General features: G+C 40.6%; 1 protein-coding gene across 1 annotated transcript; it reads right to left on the reverse strand.

Annotated features, from left to right (window-relative positions):
- Window positions 1-6381: 6381 nt before the first annotated feature.
- LOC308144008 (leukocyte elastase inhibitor-like) lies at window positions 6382-12836 on the reverse strand. Its single transcript, XM_080514992.1, has 10 exons — window positions 12746-12836; window positions 12341-12522; window positions 10878-10973; window positions 10146-10274; window positions 9340-9457; window positions 8235-8377; window positions 7541-7618; window positions 7267-7356; window positions 7015-7195; window positions 6382-6878 (listed from the first exon to the last, which is right to left on the reverse strand). The coding sequence occupies exons 2-10, from the start codon at window positions 12515-12517 to the stop codon at window positions 6652-6654; spliced, it is 1239 nt and encodes a 412-aa protein (XP_080371118.1). The 5' UTR covers window positions 12518-12522; window positions 12746-12836; the 3' UTR covers window positions 6382-6651.
- Window positions 12837-19153: the final 6317 nt, after the last annotated feature.

Consider the following 19153-nt stretch of genomic DNA (forward strand, 5'->3'; position numbering starts at 1 on the left):
CCACATGCCTTCTACTTTCCTCTGTCAGTGTCTCCCTCCAGACTTTTCTTCTACAAAAAAACATCACAAATCTGCAGAGAGCCACGATCTGTCCTGAACCTTGTTATCAGGCAGTGTTCACTTCGTACCACAAACAACCTTGAGTCTACTGAGGGTGAGACGACATTTCAGGATGCATCTACAGTTTTAATTCTCATTATTTGAATTCAAAGGGAATGGCTCTGTCCCTCACAGTAGTTTGACTTTTAACATGCATAAAACAGTCAGACTAGTTATTTATTTATTTTTGGTTTATTCATTGGTTGACTAACTTTGTTCCTACAGTTCTCTTTCACTGTAAAAAGTTCAGGTAAATCACTAAATTTGGAGTTTGAATGTACTGTCCTGGTGGTGGTCTGGTTATATTACATCTGATGATTTATTATTGGACTTTTTAGTTCAGGTCTTTGATATCAATTGTTTATGAGACCCACAGGATCTCTTTCTTAAGATTTTATTCCTAATTACTAAGTAGTAATCAAAATTTCTTCTTTGTTCTTTTAACTAAACCTGCTGATTGAGACTGTTTAACTCTAATGTAATTGTATTTTATCCATTATCATTAACAATATGTCTTTCATTTGTTTTGTTAGATCAAATCTACATTGAAATTTAAGTTAAGTGTTTAAAATAGTTGTATTTGTTTTATTTTTTTTGTATTTTTTTCTTCAGAGTAATTTGAAATCCATTTATGATATAAACATTGTCTCCTGCTGAGACATAAACAAACAGGACAACTACTAGGGTGAATCCACAAGCCATCCCCTCCCGGCCTTGTGCACACCCCAGTTACGTAGCAACACGGACCTTTCTCAATCATCAGTGCAGCTTTGATCATTTAAAGATATCATTAAAATCAAACTTTATTTATTTATTTATTTATTTATTCCAGATCCACACGTTGTGTGAAAAGAAATTGAGTATCTGAGCAGCAGAAGTATTCAAAATGTGCAAGTCTACATGTGGCACATGAACTACACAATCGTGTGCAAGTGCAATCTGAAGATTTATCAATCAAAGTGGCAACAGCAGCCATTAATCTCAAACATCGAGGCATGCCGAGGACAACTGGGGAGAGACGCGAGGAGTAATACGCCACAGGACGGCAATGCGCACCATGCTTCTGCACCAACATTCCAGTAGCAACACCCTCCTTTTCATGCACATGGAGATGAACGGTTGATGGTCGTCCGGCAAGCCAAGCGCTGGAGCTGAACTCAACGCCTGCTTGAGTCTCTGAAAAGCATCTTTCATCTCGGCGGTCCACTCCACCTCTCTCGGAGCAGCACTCAGAGAAGCAGCTCTCAACACACAATCCATAGCTGCACACTCAAAACTCCAGTGACGACAGTAGTTTGCCATTCCGAGGAACGATAACATGTCCTTCTTGGTGGCTGGTGGTGACATATTGGCGAGAAGTTTCACTCTCTCGGGGCAGAAGCCTCTGTCCATCCCTCAAAACATGGCCCACATGTGTAACTTGAGGCAAACAAAACTGAAGTTTGGCCAACGACACGCGGTGACCACACTGTGCCAGTCTTTTCAGAAGCCAGATGGAATCAGTTCTACAGTCCTCAGGTGTTGGTGAGGCGACAAGAAGGTCGTCGGCATATTGAATGAGCGTGCTTCCTCCCATGAGGTGCAGGTCCTCCAGGTCACGCTTAACCGCTGCTGCATACACCCCCGGACTCTCCACAAAGCCCTGGACTAACCTCGTCCAAGTTTACTGCTTACCTCTGTAGGTGAAAGCAAACAAATACTGACTGGGTGCAACGGAATAGAAAACAACCCTGAGCACAAGTCCACGACTGTGTAGCACGTGCTATTAGAAGGCAAAGAAGCCTAAATGGTGTCGGTATCTGGAACAACAGGTGTTGCTGTACAACAATGTTGTTAATTACTTGCAAATCTTGAACAAATCTCCATTCAGTAGGTCTGCCTGGTTTTGGAAGAGGCAGAACAGGTGTATTACAAGGACTGGACGTTTCAATCAACGCCGCTTGGTCAATTAGGGATGAAATCACATCAGCTATTCCATCAATAGCTTTTGGGACATATTACATTGTCTGATCATTTGGAAATTTAACATTAACTTTACCCAATAACTCTGTGTATTCATGCTTTTGCTGCCGTTATTTTTTCATAGTTACCATATACTCCGAACCATCTCAGCAGCCGCAACTGCTTATCAACAAAATTCTCTCTTTTCTTTCTTTCTAATCTTTTTTTCTATCTCACTTCCTACAACTTTCTAGCTACTTCCTGTTTCTTTCCTTTTCACTCTCTCACTCACTTTCAACCTCAGATCCTGCAACTCACACATTCTCATACATTCAGACATGCAGCTGATACTACAAAACTACAAAACAGACGGGCATGAAGCAATAGGTAAAAACCAACAAAAAAAACAACCTTCAGTTAGCTCTAACTTACAATCATTAAATGAACCGCTGTCACAATCGCACAACATGCAAGAAGAACTAAGCACACACTCTTCATTCTACCAGCAGCACCAGCAGGAGTTAAAACCTAAAACAAACACTCATGTCTCTCTGTTGCAGAATGAGTGGACTGTTGACTACCCATTTTAAGTTTCCTCCTTACATACTAACATAAAATATTACATTAGACACAAAACTTAGACGCGCATAAACCACTCCATCTACACAAAAGGAATTGTTACTTAAATGAGAGTATTAACATACATGAGAAACAGAGTTCTTTCAGCAGCTCTTATCAAACTGCTGAGGAGCCAAGGTCACTAGAGACACACTGAACACAAACACTGCAGAACACAGCGGACAGTTTGCTTCAATAAACTCTAAAAGTGTCTTTAAACATACATTTTTCATCTTTTTTTAAAAATAAATTTTCTTTCCTTTGGTGAGTTTGTTTTTTATTTTATGTTTTCCAATCTTTGCATTTTTACCTTTAGTTTTATCTACTTCTGTTGTGGACTGATTTGACTGTATGTTACCCTTATCTATGATTATTTCTATAATGTTAGTAGAACAATTTAGTGACACACAAAATCACACATAGCAACACAGAACAAGACGCGCTTCACATTTCAATAATTCCCAGAGCATCTTTTTAAACAATACATTTTAAACAATAATGAAATTTAGTGCGTTGGTGATGAATTATTGTCAGTTTTAATGGAGAATGGTCTGCAGCCCTATTTCTCCTCCAGTGGAGTCCTCGCATAAATACTCCACAGTCCTGGTCCCAGCTTGGGCTGTTCTCATAACAGACTTTGTTACTGCACGCCGGCAGTGAAACGACCCCAAGACTTTCTGATCACCCATAACTCACCACTTGAAAAAATGACAAGACCAACAGGCTCACAGAAAGTGATCTCCTATCAGAGATCAGGTATAAAACTCATCGATCCTGCACCAGCCCACCACAGTGCTGAGTGACGTGCTGAGCAGATCGCACATAAAATTCACACAAACAAGACAGACAATTGAACACGAGGCTTCCACAAGCCCTCCAGCTAGCCGCACGCTCACAACTGTTGTTCACACAAAACCTCCCAGCTAGCAACGCTCACAACTGGGGCATCTCTCAGGAGTCCTTGCCCGAACTGCGCGAGGAGACTTCAGTCAGTGTCCTGAGAGGAACTTTCAATAATCAATCACCAACAAAATCCCAACAGAGTGCGACTGTTGTTCATTAACCAATAATTCAACTTCCATACTCACCGCCTCACTTAATTTTAACTTTAAATCAATATACAATCATCCATAACATTTATTCAATCTGTTCTTTTGATTTCGTCAAACAATAACATGGCAAGGCAGAATAAAACATTTTGCTCTTACCATGCTTGTTGTTCTCTTGAAATCCTGCCGACAACGCCAATTTGTAGTGGATAATTTCTGCTCCTCAGTGACGGCCGGAGGTTTGGAAAGATGAAGTGAGACACAGGGTGAGATGCTTAGAGTGGAATTTATTCAGACGTAAAGCCGGAGCGCTCCCACACCTGACAGACAAAGACACATTCCCCAAACTCTCCTCACACACACACAGGCATGCACAATCTGACCCACCCCCGACAAACTCTTCTCCGTTGTATATAAAGTCGTTTCCCTGTAATCTCATCCTTAGAGGCCAGTTGCTGGCGCCACCAGTAAAACAACGTTGATTAAGGGGCTCAAATCTAACAACAACGTAACCGGCCTGGGGTGGCAGTGACCTGGCAGATGGCATAAATATCAGTGAATACGTAGGCCCGAAATCAAACAGATCTTAGATATTCTACAACAGAAACAATCCGCAGCTTTCATAAACTTGGTGTTATTTCTTATGTGAGGGGGAGTCTGAAAGTGTGTGTTAATTCTCTTCTACACTTCAAACTACTGATTCTTCTCATTTGAGCACATTGAGGCATTCATTTGCCTGTAAACTTAGAAAAATAAATAAATAAAAGTTCCATGTGGTTTGCCAATTTTTCCTTTCTAAAAAGAGGAATGCTTGGACCAATGTTTCAAAGCCAAAAACTTATTTTGGCAAAATTTGAAACACGTTTTCTGCTTTTCCACTTTGTTTGCAACTCTCCAACACAGCTGCTGCAGAACAGAACACAATGATTCGACTTCTCTTTGTATTAGAAACACATTATCACTGGAAAATCTGTTCTATCTAAAACACCAACACAAATGTTCTCACTACTCATTATAGTTTTTTTTAAACATTATTTTTGGACAACCTGGAAGGTTCTGACATGCTCTGCTTATTGCTGGCCTACCTACATATAGATATTGTTGCAGCACAGGCTGATCCATTCACATATCGATGAAAGTGGATTAAAATAGATTACCGGTAATCTTGAACCATTATTGAAATATCTCTGAGTACATTAGAGCACAGTACAGTTCTGATGACTTTTAAAGGGTTAATTTGACTATTAGCAGGATCTGCATTCCAATCAAAGGGAGGTTTCATATCATTTTCATGGCTACTATATAGTTTCTGACAATTCCAACTCTGGAAGTGACAATCTCTGGAATTCAGTTGGTGGCAAATAATATGAAGCACTCTGATATTGAGGATTGTCACATCATCAAATATATAGTATTTTAGTCAAAAGACTTGACAGTACTTATTAAAGAAAGTGAAACTTTTTTCAGAGTCACAATTGACTTTACACTCTATTTTACATCGGTTTTTGTACAATGATTTTACGATGGTTTGCAATAATAATGATACACATATTCACTTCTCATTATTGGGGAATGATACGGGGAATAAACCTCACAGATTACATCACTGCATACATTTGATACTTTCTTAAAATTTTTCATTAAGCGACTAAGTAGTGTGTTTTTAACTGTTTTTGATTTCCTCCAGCAGGCTGTGCCATAAACCTGAAATACTGAGAGAGAGAGAGAGAGAGAGAGAGAGAGAGAGAGAGAGAGAGAGAGAGAGAGAGAGAGAGAGAGAGAGAGAGAGAGTCATCTACAGGTTTGTACGGTGTATTTAATTTTTTTTAATCTTTTGATAGCTCCCATTCGAAAAATATTGCTGTTTTTTAACTAATGTTTTTTCTCTGAGTAACACTTCCAGTGTAACAGTCTTTTATTCTTCATTAGAATAAACTCTCCTGTGTTCCTGAGTTTTGCTAATCTCCTCCTTTCTTCATTAGATGACCTTACCATTGTTCCCATGTACTTATTTGAACACAAACAAAGAATATAAGATTTAAAATGGTGATGGTCACTGCCACCTTTCAGAAAAAAAGGCTTGAATTGTTCAGATCAGTTGTGACACTTGTAAATACTTCTGGTTGCTCAACCCTGGCTGTGGTTTTGATAATGTGCCCAAGCCTCCTCTTGGGGGCGCCAGAGAGCTTGAGAAGCAGCAGGAAGAAACTATGGTACTTTGATTCCTTTTCCAAGCACAACGGCTTTCTATATAGAGATTTTTCCCCCCTCTATTGTGATTTCTTCCCAGACATTGCAAGAAATAACGTGTGGCTTAAATTATTATTTATTTTTAGTAAATTACATTTTGAAAACTGAATTTATTGTGTGGTGAGTGAATGTGCATCTGGTGTGCAATATGAACATTTCTTGAACTAATATAAGAGGACAATAAAGAAAATGATTTTTATGTTGGTTCTCATGTCAGAAGACCAGTTTAGAGTTCCTGTGCGTTGATTCTGTCCTCCCACAATCCAAAACATTACATTTGATGTTATTGAACATGGGTGTGACCACCTTCTGCTTAGAAACAGCTTATTAGATTGTGGTGAGGAAAGAAAGTTCATCGTAAAAGCAATTGTAAAACAAAGAAGCATGACACAAATACAATTTCATATGTTTATTTTTTTTTTATGTTGACACAGAAATAACATTTATTCATTAACTGATATAATCTTTAATAATTGATATTGTGATTACATGCATGCACAAACAAGACAAAGGCAAGTTTTGGACTTGGATTTTTCCAAAGTTTTGTTCGGTTACTGTTATTATTTGTTTTACCAGACAAGATATGCCATACCATGGCATTGGAAGCAAAGAATATTGACCTATACAGATGCAGTATTTATGCACAGGCCCGCCAACTCGAAGTGTGTCCAATGTGTACGTTTCACTGTCGTGATCACTCAGGGGAGGAGCATCTTCCAGCGAAGAGGATGGACTTAGTGGGTTTATATTGGATGAAAAAGAGGAAAGGGTGGTCTGCGAAGAATCTGATAGGAATTATCTCACGAGGATAACTGATGACACCTCCAGTAACATCAGCAGCCACAGGTCCCTCCTCATTTACGTCCACAAACGACTTGTGGACCATTTTGGACAGCACCAGGTCCTTGGCTGAAGACATTCCTGTCAGATTGAAGGAAACGCGACCAGAATTCATTTGCAATGTCTACAGACAATGTGGTTTCTTTATATATACGTTTTTCAGTTACAGCACTTTGCTTCAAGACTTAACAGTTTGTGCATTTATTTCACATCTCACCAGAAAAGTCGCTCCATGAGACATCGAAAGCATCCGTCATGCCCATGCTCTTCAGGATGTCGTTCAAGTCGTACTTCTCCTCCATCTTGAAGCGAGGGAGACTCACCTCAACGAGATTTTTCCCCATCTTATCCACATCTGTCCACTCCACAAACTTCTTTAAGGTCAGCTCCTTTTCCACCTGCGTGTGGACGCTGATCAGTCCATCTGTTTCAAGTGCTTCGCCTGGTGAACTGCGCATGAATGTCTTACCTTCTCCAGGCCGGTGGTTCCGTCCTCGATGCCATTAGGCAGGATGATAAACATGCTCAGGTCCTCTCCTATGTAGGGCAACTCCAGGATCTGTTTGTAAAGATTTCAGTTTTTTTCATATTATTATTTTGATTTTCATATGAAGAATGAAGCTCATCTCTCATATGAAGATGAGCTCTACTCATCTCATTTTACTGAAATCTGTTCAAAAACAATAAAATGCAACATGGATGGACAAAAACACACTATACAAGTGGAGAAAACAGGACATTACCTGGGAATTGACCTCTGGAATGGTGTTTATGCAGAGTTTTGTTATCTGCCGCATCATTTTCACTCGTTTGGTCTCAGTCTGAAGATGGAAAAAGGGAAAGATTACAAGCTGATGCATCAAAACTTCACAAAACGTTGATTCTCTTAATAACTGTAATTCAAGTTTGTTTGTTCACTTTATTGTTGTGTACAGCAGTTTGATACTATCATCTGACATAGTTTTAATTTGCAAAATCTGGTTGCATTTGACGATGCTATTAAATAATTGTCAGGCTTCTTCAGAAATGTATTTTTTGGATGAAAAATGGGAATGATTATGAAAGAAGGAATTCATCCTGGGCCAGAAGCTGGTACTGTACTTTCGCCTCATAGCAAGATATTTGTGGATGGAGATTACCTGTTATATTTTTGTGCATTGTGGTTTACCCCCCACAGTCCAAAACCGCGACTGGCCTTGAATGTCCAACCCTGCACAATGCTGTTTGATGCTCAGTGAATTTAAGGAACTTCATAATATCATTCTCATCTCTCTTTAGCGGAAGAGAGAACCAAACAGTTTCCTTAGTTAATAATTAATTTGTTGCATAGATAGCAAAATCAAAGCCAATGTGGCTACAGGTGGTGTGGTGGCAGACCTCAGATCATCTGTGTTATATTAAGTATAATTTCTTCAACGCTGTTCTGTGTGCAGTCACCTTGTTTATTCTGAAATAGTCATCAACCGTGTCTTCCTCCTTGAACTGCTTGGCCCATTTGCCTTTGAAGTAGATGGCGTTAACCAGCACCAGGCGGGTCATGTTGTCCACCACACCCTGCAGCAGAAGGTTCTCCACCTTACCTGGTGAGCGACACGGAGCAAAAGTATCACCATCATCATCATCATCGATTACTTTTCATGCGCTAAAAAAAATCTACGTTACAATATAACGACTCTCAGAAATTGAAAAATGCACGTTATTTCCTCTAAGTCAGGATAATTTTTGACAAAATCCAACAAATGTTCTGGAAAATATTATCAACATTTTACACTTGAGGTAAAATCTGGTTCAAAGCTAACCGGGATAAATTCCATACAACACAATGACAATGTACTTAGCTGAACTATGAGGGATTGGTGTGAGACACACTCAAACGAGGTGTGGAAACTTGAAAAACCAGAAACACGAAGCATTGCTCAAAACACAGGCAGTGCATTGAAACAAAATGACAAAGCAGTAGGGAGTTTCTGACAGGGAGTTGCTGACAGTGCAAAGGGTCAGAAAGCATTTCACTACAGTGATTTACACACTATGGTAACTAATGGCGGCCACACAGTTGTAGCCTGGGAATGAATGCCTTCCTTTGTGGAGTTTGTATGTCCTTCCTGCACATTTGTAGGAACTACATTTGAGGTTCACCCGTCATGCGGCAAGTAACCATATTTGATCACTTGTAGCTTTTTCTTATTCCTTTTCAAATCAATTATACAGTTATTAACCGATAATGAGCACATCGCATTTTTTTAAATGACAATTTGATGAAACGTTGAGATTTCTTTGAAGTTGTGAAATCTGTTGTCATTGCTGGTCAGTTTTAGACTTTTCAACAGATTTTGTTTGACTCTAGAAAATCCCAAACGTAATTAAAGTCCATCTTTCCATTTCCAAATATGAGTGTGTAAATCAAATGGTTTGTCTCTGTTTGTCCCGTGACATTCTTTCTTTCTTGCCTGGCTCCATTAATCCAATTATTTAAGTATGGGCTGAACGGTGCTTATTGGGATTAACACGCTGATATGATATCACTGCTTCCCAGACCCACCCTGTGTCTGCTTCTCCACCCAGCCGTTGATGTTGAGCCTGACCTCCTCTGCGCTCGATTTGAAGTCCACAGACTCAAGCTCGGCACTGTAGAACTTTTTGGTTTCTTCAAGAAATAGCTGTAGTCATAAAAAAAAAAAAAAAACACACCTTTGAATGACCACTTTCACTCATTCACTGCAGGACAAATGATATCGTGCATAACACCACACTCATAAAGGACTGCTACATTCGATATGGAAAAAGTAGGTTAGTGGATGTGCAGGTTGAAACGTGTCGCCATGAACAAGTACTGTCTGAGAAAAGTACCAACTGCATGATGGATATTGTAGGATACAGTGTAGAGTTATACAATGTGTGCTAAAGTGGGCTAGAGCAATTTAATTGCTCTAAATGTATTGGTGTTACAGCATTGCTTTCATCCCAATTTAGTATAACACATTTACATTTTTTAATATTTTGATTAAATAACACGCAATTCATGCCTTTCCACAAATAAATGTTGTTGGACTATTGTTGTTTATTCACGATTTACAGGTTGTGATTTATATTCTCTCCAAGCATATAATCCAACAAGCATTCACTCTATAGCTTTTTTCTTTACCATTTGAGAAATAATATGTAATTCTTTGACTTTAAAAGTTAGATAGTTCAAATCTCTCCGATTGCACAACAATAATGCAAAAAAACCTTTGTGCACACACGAGTCAACTCTTTAATTTTTGTAGTGAGCAACTGTCGCGGTATGCAGTTAGACCAATGCTCACACACAGACACACACACACCCACACACCCACACACACACACCTTGACAAACTCGTAGGACTGCTCCCCGTACAGCCTGTTGGCCAGGTTGAGGTCGTACGGAGCAGCATCTTTGTAGAAACCTCTGAGGAGTTCAGCGAATTTGGCATGGATGTCATTCTGGGCCACGTTCTGGGGGGTTTCAGGCATTGCAGTAGTTATTTGAAAACAAACAAACAAACAAGCAAAAAACAAACACTGAGCCAAACACATCAAACACAACTTTCTCTATTGTTAGTGTTGATTCTTGTCATTTCCCACCTCACCTGTTAAGTGATGAGAACAGGCTCCAAACCATGCTCCATGCTACATGTTTCCATTGTTTTGAGATGATTTGAATGTTTGCAGCTTAAACATCGATTTTGGTTCATGTAGTGATAGTATTTGATTTATATTGTTTATTGAAGTTGAATTAGCCCTTTGTTAACCTGCTAACATCACTCACTTTGTTCCAACTGTCTGCACTTTGACCTTTGCACTGAAGCAGGTGGTAATGTTCTCATCATTTAAAGAAAAAATCATCTACACACTCCCCAAGATAAGAGAAAGTTGCTCTGTTCATGAGCCCAACCCCTGTACAAATTACAATGGGGGAAGAAAAAAAAAGTGCCCAAGTGAAACCCAATAAGGTCCAGAACTGAGATGTAAAACCACCCATGAAAGATTTAACTTAATACACTCAAACGCTCAATCACCCACCGGATTTTGTTGCTTATAGCCTGGAAAAAAACGCACCTGGGGCTCACTGGGTTGTGGGTTCGTGCTGGTGTCAGTGGCCATCGATTCTACCTTCGATGACCCTATTTCCTTTGACCTGGTGAACCCGAGCACCTGGAAGAGAAATGGAGCATTTTGTTTATTAGAATGAGTGACACTGTGAAGACAAAACAAAGTTAGGGTGCGGTTTTAATCCTAATGCGACACGACTATACAATCAAATCCTGACAGCAATCTGTGAAAGCACAAAACGAGCAATCCAATCTTAGCTTTTCTAAGTTTAAGGTGTTTAATGTGAGTTAAGAGTTAAGAGTTGAGCAAGTCTTGTTGCTGCACGACTGAATCCTTGAAAACTGATAATCCCAGGCGGTTTGCCCGCACAAGTTTTTTACCCACGACGACCAGTGCACAGTTACATCAGCAGGTAAAATTCCATCCGAAGTTCATCTTCTTTATCCTTTGTCACAAATTTAAAAAAAACAACAACACCAAATTTGAAACTATGAATCTGAGAGCTGGTTTGAATTGTCCAGTTCAGCTGCCTTCCAATACACATCAGTCTGACAGATGTTGCTGCATCAACTTTCCATGTGCCGACAGCAGCCAAGATCCAAACATAAAATCATGATGAGAAGTATGCAGTTGTCAGGGTGCAGGGCATATTCAAAAGTAAAACAACAACAAAAACATTCATGAGATTAGATAAAAAGGTGATTCTGTCAAATTTAGTCAATCTTTGTATCTGGTCAAATGTATTAACCCACAGCGAGCAGCAAAACAGAGAAACAACACACAATACATACATTGACACATCTATTTACTTAGCAGATGAATGGCAGTTGGAATAAAACACTTCTTGTGCCAATTGGATCTGCATGAAGGTAAACTGAACCGACGACCTGGCGGTGACTTGGAGCATGGCTTTTTATCAAAGTTCTCATCTTGGTTGAATCATTGACACTGCTGAGTGGGTCACGTGCAATTTCGCAACAGCTGGATATAAAAAAGAGCCGAGAGTACACGGCCTTGAAGGGAATCGCTAAAAGAGTAAAGGACATTTGATAAAATGCTGTTCAGTCTCGTCTGCTGCGACCGGAGCCAGAGTAGGTGTGAAACATGTTCGCTAAATATATCAGTGCCTTTGGAGTGGATTGGAAACTTCACTCTATTGCATAAGGTACCACAGGTATACAGTTTAATGTGAATGAATACATTCATTCTGTACTGCACTGTACTGTTTAATACATAATAGACAGTGCACTCAGTGCACTACGAACATGACAGAACTTGAAACCTGAAAACCACACCCTTTTTATATTGTTGTCGAATAGAAGTGAAATATTCCAACACTGTGACAAAACCACTGCAAAATCATTCACTGCGTATGTGAGTTCTTTCAACACTACTGGGTGTGTTAACATAATGACTGTACTATTTTGTCTTGTTATTATTTTTTTTTCTTCCCCCCCCTGTGTGTGTACCTCTGACATCTGTGCAGCTGTGTTGCCCGCGGCCCCCAGCATCACCATGGCCAGGGCTGCAGAGATGCTGAACGGGGAGAAGAAGACATTCCCGGTGCTGTCGTCCTCGCTCAGCCTCTTCAGCAGAGCCAGAGCGAAGCTGGTGTTCGCGTCGTTCACAGGGACGGACATTGCCATTGTGTCTGTTCCAGAGGGGAAACAGTTTAGCAGCAAATGAGTGACAACTTGAATTTGACGACCGATTCAAAGAGCAAGATACAATTTATCCCTCAGCACAATTTTTAATTTACGATGAACTCTGAATATAACTTGCCAGTGGGTAGCTACAACACTATTATTGACAATTTGACTCAAACAATGTTAATGTCAGCTGACAGCAATAACAAAACACATCATTTAACTCACAAACAAGCTTGCCTCTTCCAGTCAGAGAGTATTGCTGATAATTCCAGTTGAGTGAAGCTCAGCTGGAGTGATGTGTGTTATTTAACATGAGGGCACTCCCAGTGTCGACGGTTGCAACTTGACAGAGTCAAGAGTCAACACCCATCTATGGAAAACACACCCATTGTGTTTGGGTGCGCACGAAGTGGCAGTGGTGGGATGTGGATTCGAACTGTTTCCTCTGGACCATGACCAGAATGAAATGGAACATTTAGATCATTTAGAAACTGTAGTGGATAATTTCTGCTCCTCAGTGACGGCCGGAGGTTTGGAAAGATGAAGTGAGACACAGGGTGAGATGCTTAGAGTGGAATTTATTCAGACGTAAAGCCGGAGCGCTCCCACACCTGACAGACAAAGACACATTCCCCAAACTCTCCTCACACACACACAGGCATGCACAATCTGACCCACCCCCGACAAACTCTTCTCCGTTGTATATAAAGTCGTTTCCCTGTAATCTCATCCTTCGAGGCCAGTTGCTGGCGCCACCAGTAAAACAACGTTGATTAAGGGGCTCAAATCTAACAACAACGTAACCGGCCTGGGGTGGCAGTGACCTGGCAGATGGCATAAATATCAGTGAATACGTAGGCCCGAAATCAAACAGATCTTAGATATTCTACAACAAATCCCTCCTTTTTGATCGTGAGATCAACACTACTACCAATACACATACAAGATGGAGACTTTAGCATATAAGATGGAATAATGCATTCACATTCACACTTACAACATTCATGATGACATCACATTTTGCTCTGGCAAAACACACTCTTTGTTGCATCTCATTTTTCTTTCTTTGCTTTGAATTTAATTGGTCACACAAACTCCCCCTTGACTCGCAGCCCCTCCGAGGTACATAAACCAGCCCTTCCAACACAACTATACACATAAGAATGTGCAGATGTTTACCAAATCAGTTGGAAAGTCACAGAGAATGCAACCTAGAGACTTTGAGCCAAGGATCCAGCCCAAACCTCACCTTCCCCTTGGCCAATTCGGGAAAGGAGTAAAAGAGCTGGTCCCCTCTGCATCTATGTGTGACCCAGAGAAACGGATTACAAAGTTACAAAGTCATACAATGCAATGCATGAGTCCATTGAAATCATCAAAAAGACAATACAATTGTAACATTTACATATCACAGTGCCATCATTTGAAACATGTCAATCCGTAATCTGTACAGGAGTAATACTGATTAAGGTATCAAACATACAAAGTAATAAACTCTTTTTAACAATGCTGTAGCAGCAATGTGTTTTTCTTTTTTTTAATAAGGAAATAAAATGAATCTTTATTGAAAATCACAGCATCAAAGAAAACAGTAGATATTTAAGGCACATTCCCGTTGAGGTCCCTCCTTTTCGGTTGTATGGTGCACAGAACCCCAAAATACAGTGATATTGATTACCTGAGATCTTGAGCATGGAGTATATATTGATTAGTGTCATTGATTATCGAAACAAGGTGAGAATCATCTTTATTATTCACTCACAATCATCATTGTCTAATTAAAATATACCTATATCTACTTGAGTATTGTATTGATTAGACCTGATTAAGACGAATTAAGAGTACCAACAGTACCTTCATCTATTCACTACTGATTAATAAACAAAACCTTCTCACTCCTTGTTGTTCGCGATCCACTTCAGCCTGTAATCTTCTTCTTTTTCAACCATAGGGGATGCCACGACCTGAACTGCCTGAAATGTGGTTTTAGTCACTCTCCTGCACATGAATCTTACAGTTGCAGCTCCGCAGATGATTATCATCGCTAAAGCAATCACACCTGTAATCACAGTTACCAGAAATCTGACCAGCCCAGTTCCCCAAGATCCAAACATGCCTCCAAAATTCCCCAAATCAAAACCATGTGAATCGTGAAGTTCCGCTATTCCATTAGCCGTATCATGAACTAAATCAATCCCCTCTCTCGTTGCATCAGAAATGTAAACACAGCACTCAGTCCCAATCACCATACACACACCTCCCTGAGCTGCCAGCACCATATCTAATGCCGTTCTATTCTCCAACGCCACTGATTTTACCTCCTGCAACTCCTTGTTGATTAGCATACACACCATAAAATGGAAGCATCACTCCAAACATCTGTTGACCAGTAGACAAGCTCCGAACCTGTCGATGTGAAGGGTGATACAATCCCAAAACTTCTGCCGTATCGACTTTCCTGATCATTGGGATCAGATAAGCCAGATAGCAAACTCCATTAAAACCAGTTGGAACGCACCTGTACGCTTTCTCACCACAGATCATGTAAACTTCTTCCGGCAGCTTCACTTTCGTCGTCTGCACCTCAATCACCTCCAGACACGAGCTCACTCCTAACTGCTCTCCTTCTCCTGGCACCTGTCCTTGTACCTTCATTAAGGGCAGGTCCCACTCCACACCAGTCAAACAACCTTCCAGGCGGTGCAGTTGGGATCTCCCTCCAGCTGCTCTCTTGTGAAGCACCAGAACCCGCATGGGCTCGGACGCTGAAGATTCCCCAGATTCAGAGTCACTTCAACTCTTGACCTTGTTGTCTGCACCACTGTGACGTGTTCAGATGCCAGCGAACCCCACCACAGCTTTTCCTGTGAACATACTTGGGGGACGCTATAAAACAGTCATTAACAGCACACCTGTTATTGCTGCAGTGAAACAAAGCCTGCTTCACTGATCTTGGCTTTCGCTTCAGTCCTTCTGTGCCGGAGAAGTGATCGTCGTCATCGTCGTCTGGACCGCTGCTAAGTGCCGAGGCACTCGCCGCTCCAGTATCAAAGTTCATGTGTCTTGGATCTTCATCCATTTTGGTAAACAGGTAAGCCGACCTGTCTGAATCTGTGAATGCACACCTCCTGCATCCACAGCGAGGGAAAGGATACCATGGATCCCGAACGCCAGCAGTAGGATGATGGACACCAATCCTACCACTCGTTTGAAGGCTCTCCGTCCTTCTTCAAGTTGGTCGGTGCCGGCTTGGTCTGCCAGTGACGAGTTGGTCTGGGGTGACGAGCAGCACCGTGTCGCATGTACCCACTCTGCTCTCCCCTCCTTTTCAGAGCGGTTTTCATCACGTTCAGCACCTGGTATGGAGCTTTCTGTCTGGGAAACAAAAACTCAGATAGAGACTTGATTAATGCATCATCCACGTGAAGTGGTTCAGTTGGTTCCTCTCCAGGCTTCAGCAGTCTCCTGGATACCTGCAAATGAAATTTCCTCAAAGTTTCTGTGAGTTTTAACACAGATGTAGTCACATAGTCATCAGTCCCTTGTAAAGTCGTCTGTATTTTCTTGATTGATTGAAATAGCCACATGACTCACTATGAAAGCTAGGAACTCACACTGGAGTCCCGTCACGTCCACACTGACTCTAAATTTTCCTTCAAATGTTAGTTGTGTTTGTCTGGGTTTTGGATAATTTATTTCTTTTGGCTTCTCACCAGAAAATTGTTCAGACAATCAGGATTGTGATAACCAACAGGGTGATCAGGCCTGCTCGATTACCCCAATGCAGATGCTGAAATGGCTTCTTATAGCATCTATATTGTTGATTCCACATAAACAAACAAACAAACAAACAAAACTGACAAATAAACAAATACAAACAAATTGACAATTTGCCAACTAACATACAAAAACATCTAGTTTTAATATTTACCATTGACAACAACAAATCATTTCACTGGACAATAATCTCTTTTCTCCCTCCTTTTCCTCCATGTTGGCCCAGAAGCCACACATGGAGGACAGAACATTAAATAATGTTAAATTTAATTTAACAGTACAATTTAAAATGGCTTCTATTTAATCTTCTATTCTATATCAACACATAAAACATCTCTAGTTGGATCACCACATGCCTTCTACTTTCCTCTGTCAGTGTCTCCCTCCAGACTTTTCTTCTACAAAAAAACATCACAAATCTGCAGAGAGCCACGATCTGTCCTGAACCTTGTTATCAGGCAGTGTTCACTTCGTACCACAAACAACCTTGAGTCTACTGAGGGTGAGACGACATTTCAGGATGCATCTACAGTTTTAATTCTCATTATTTGAATTCAAAGGGAATGGCTCTGTCCCTCACAGTAGTTTGACTTTTAACATGCATAAAACAGTCAGACTAGTTATTTATTTATTTTTGGTTTATTCATTGGTTGATTAACTTTGTTCCTACAGTTCTCTTTCACTGTTAAAAGTTCAGGTAAATCACTAAATTTGGAGTTTGAATGTACTGTCCTGGTGGTGGTCTGGTTATATTACATCTGATGATTTATTATTGGACTTTTTAGTTCAGGTCTTTGATATCAATTGTTTATGAGACCCACAGGATCTCTTTCTTAAGATTTTATTCCTAATTACTAAGTAGTAATCAAAATTTCTTCTTTGTTCTTTTAACTAAACCTGCTGATTGAGACTGTTTAACTCTAATGTAATTGTATTTTATCCATTATCATTAACAATATGTCTTTCATTTGTTTTGTTAGATCAAATCTACATTGAAATTTAAGTTAAGTGTTTAAAATAGTTGTATTTGTTTTATTTTTTTTGTATTTTTTTCTTCAGAGTAATTTGAAATCCATTTATGATATAAACATTGTCTCCTGCTGAGACATAAACAAACAGGACAACTACTAGGGTGAATCCACAAGCCATCCCCTCCCGGCCTTGTGCACACCCCAGTTACGTAGCAACACGGACCTTTCTCAATCATCAGTGCAGCTTTGATCATTTAAAGATATCATTAAAATCAAACTTTATTTATTTATTTATTTATTTATTCCAGATCCACACGTTGTGTGAAAAGAAATTGAGTATCTGAGCAGCAGAAGTATTCAAAATGTGCAAGTCTACATGTGGCACATGAACTACACAATCGTGTGCAAGTGCAATCTGAAGATTTATCAATCAAAGTGGCAACAGCAGCCATTAATCTCAAACATCGAGGCATGCCGAGGACAACTGGGGAGAGACGCGAGGAGTAATACGCCACAGGACGGCAATGCGCACCATGCTTCTGCACCAACATTCCAGTAGCAACACCCTCCTTTTCATGCACATGGAGATGAACGGTTGATGGTCGTCCGGCAAGCCAAGCACTGGAGCTGAACTCAACGCCTGCTTGAGTCTCTGAAAAGCATCTTTCATCTCGGCGGTCCACTCCACCTCTCTCGGAGCAGCACTCAGAGAAGCAGCTCTCAACACACAATCCATAGCTGCACACTCAAAACTCCAGTGACGACAGTAGTTTGCCATTCCGAGGAACGATAACATGTCCTTCTTGGTGGCTGGTGGTGACATATTGGTGAGAAGTTTCACTCTCTCGGGGCAGAAGCCTCTGTCCATCCCTCAAAACATGGCCCACATATGTAACTTGAGGCAAACAAAACTGAAGTTTGGCCAACGACACGCGGTGACCACACTGTGCCAGTCTTTTCAGAAGCCAGATGGAATCAGTTCTACAGTCCTCAGGTGTTGGTGAGGCGACAAGAAGGTCGTCGGCATATTGAATGAGCGTGCTTCCTCCCATGAGGTGCAGGTCCTCCAGGTCACGCTTAACCGCTGCTGCATACACCCCCGGACTCTCCACAAAGCCCTGGACTAACCTCGTCCAAGTTTACTGCTTACCTCTGTAGGTGAAAGCAAACAAATACTGACTGGGTGCAACGGAATAGAAAACAACCCTGAGCACAAGTCCACGACTGTGTAGCACGTGCTATTAGAAGGCAAAGAAGCCTAAATGGTGTCGGTATCTGGAACAACAGGTGTTGCTGTACAACAATGTTGTTAATTACTTGCAAATCTTGAACAAATCTCCATTCAGTAGGTCTGCCTGGTTTTGGAAGAGGCAGAACAGGTGTATTACAAGGACTGGACGTTTCAATCAACGCCGCTTGGTCAATTAGGGATGAAATCACATCAGCTATTCCATCAATAGCTTTTGGGACATATTACATTGTCTGATCATTTGGAAATTTAACATTAACTTTACCCAATAACTCTGTGTATTCATGCTTTTGCTGCCGTTATTTTTTCATAGTTACCATATACTCCGAACCATCTCAGCAGCCGCAACTGCTTATCAACAAAATTCTCTCTTTTCTTTCTTTCTAATCTTTTTTTCTATCTCACTTCCTACAACTTTCTAGCTACTTCCTGTTTCTTTCCTTTTCACTCTCTCACTCACTTTCAACCTCAGATCCTGCAACTCACACATTCTCATACATTCAGACATGCAGCTGATACTACAAAACTACAAAACAGACGGGCATGAAGCAATAGGTAAAAACCAACAAAAAAACAACCTTCAGTTAGCTCTAACTTGCAATCATTAAATGAACCGCTGTCACAATCGCACAACAT

The sequence above is a fragment of the Blennius ocellaris genome (genome assembly GCF_963422515.1).
Source record: "Blennius ocellaris genome assembly, chromosome: 19".
In the NCBI taxonomy this organism is placed as follows: Eukaryota; Metazoa; Chordata; class Actinopteri; order Blenniiformes; family Blenniidae; genus Blennius; species Blennius ocellaris.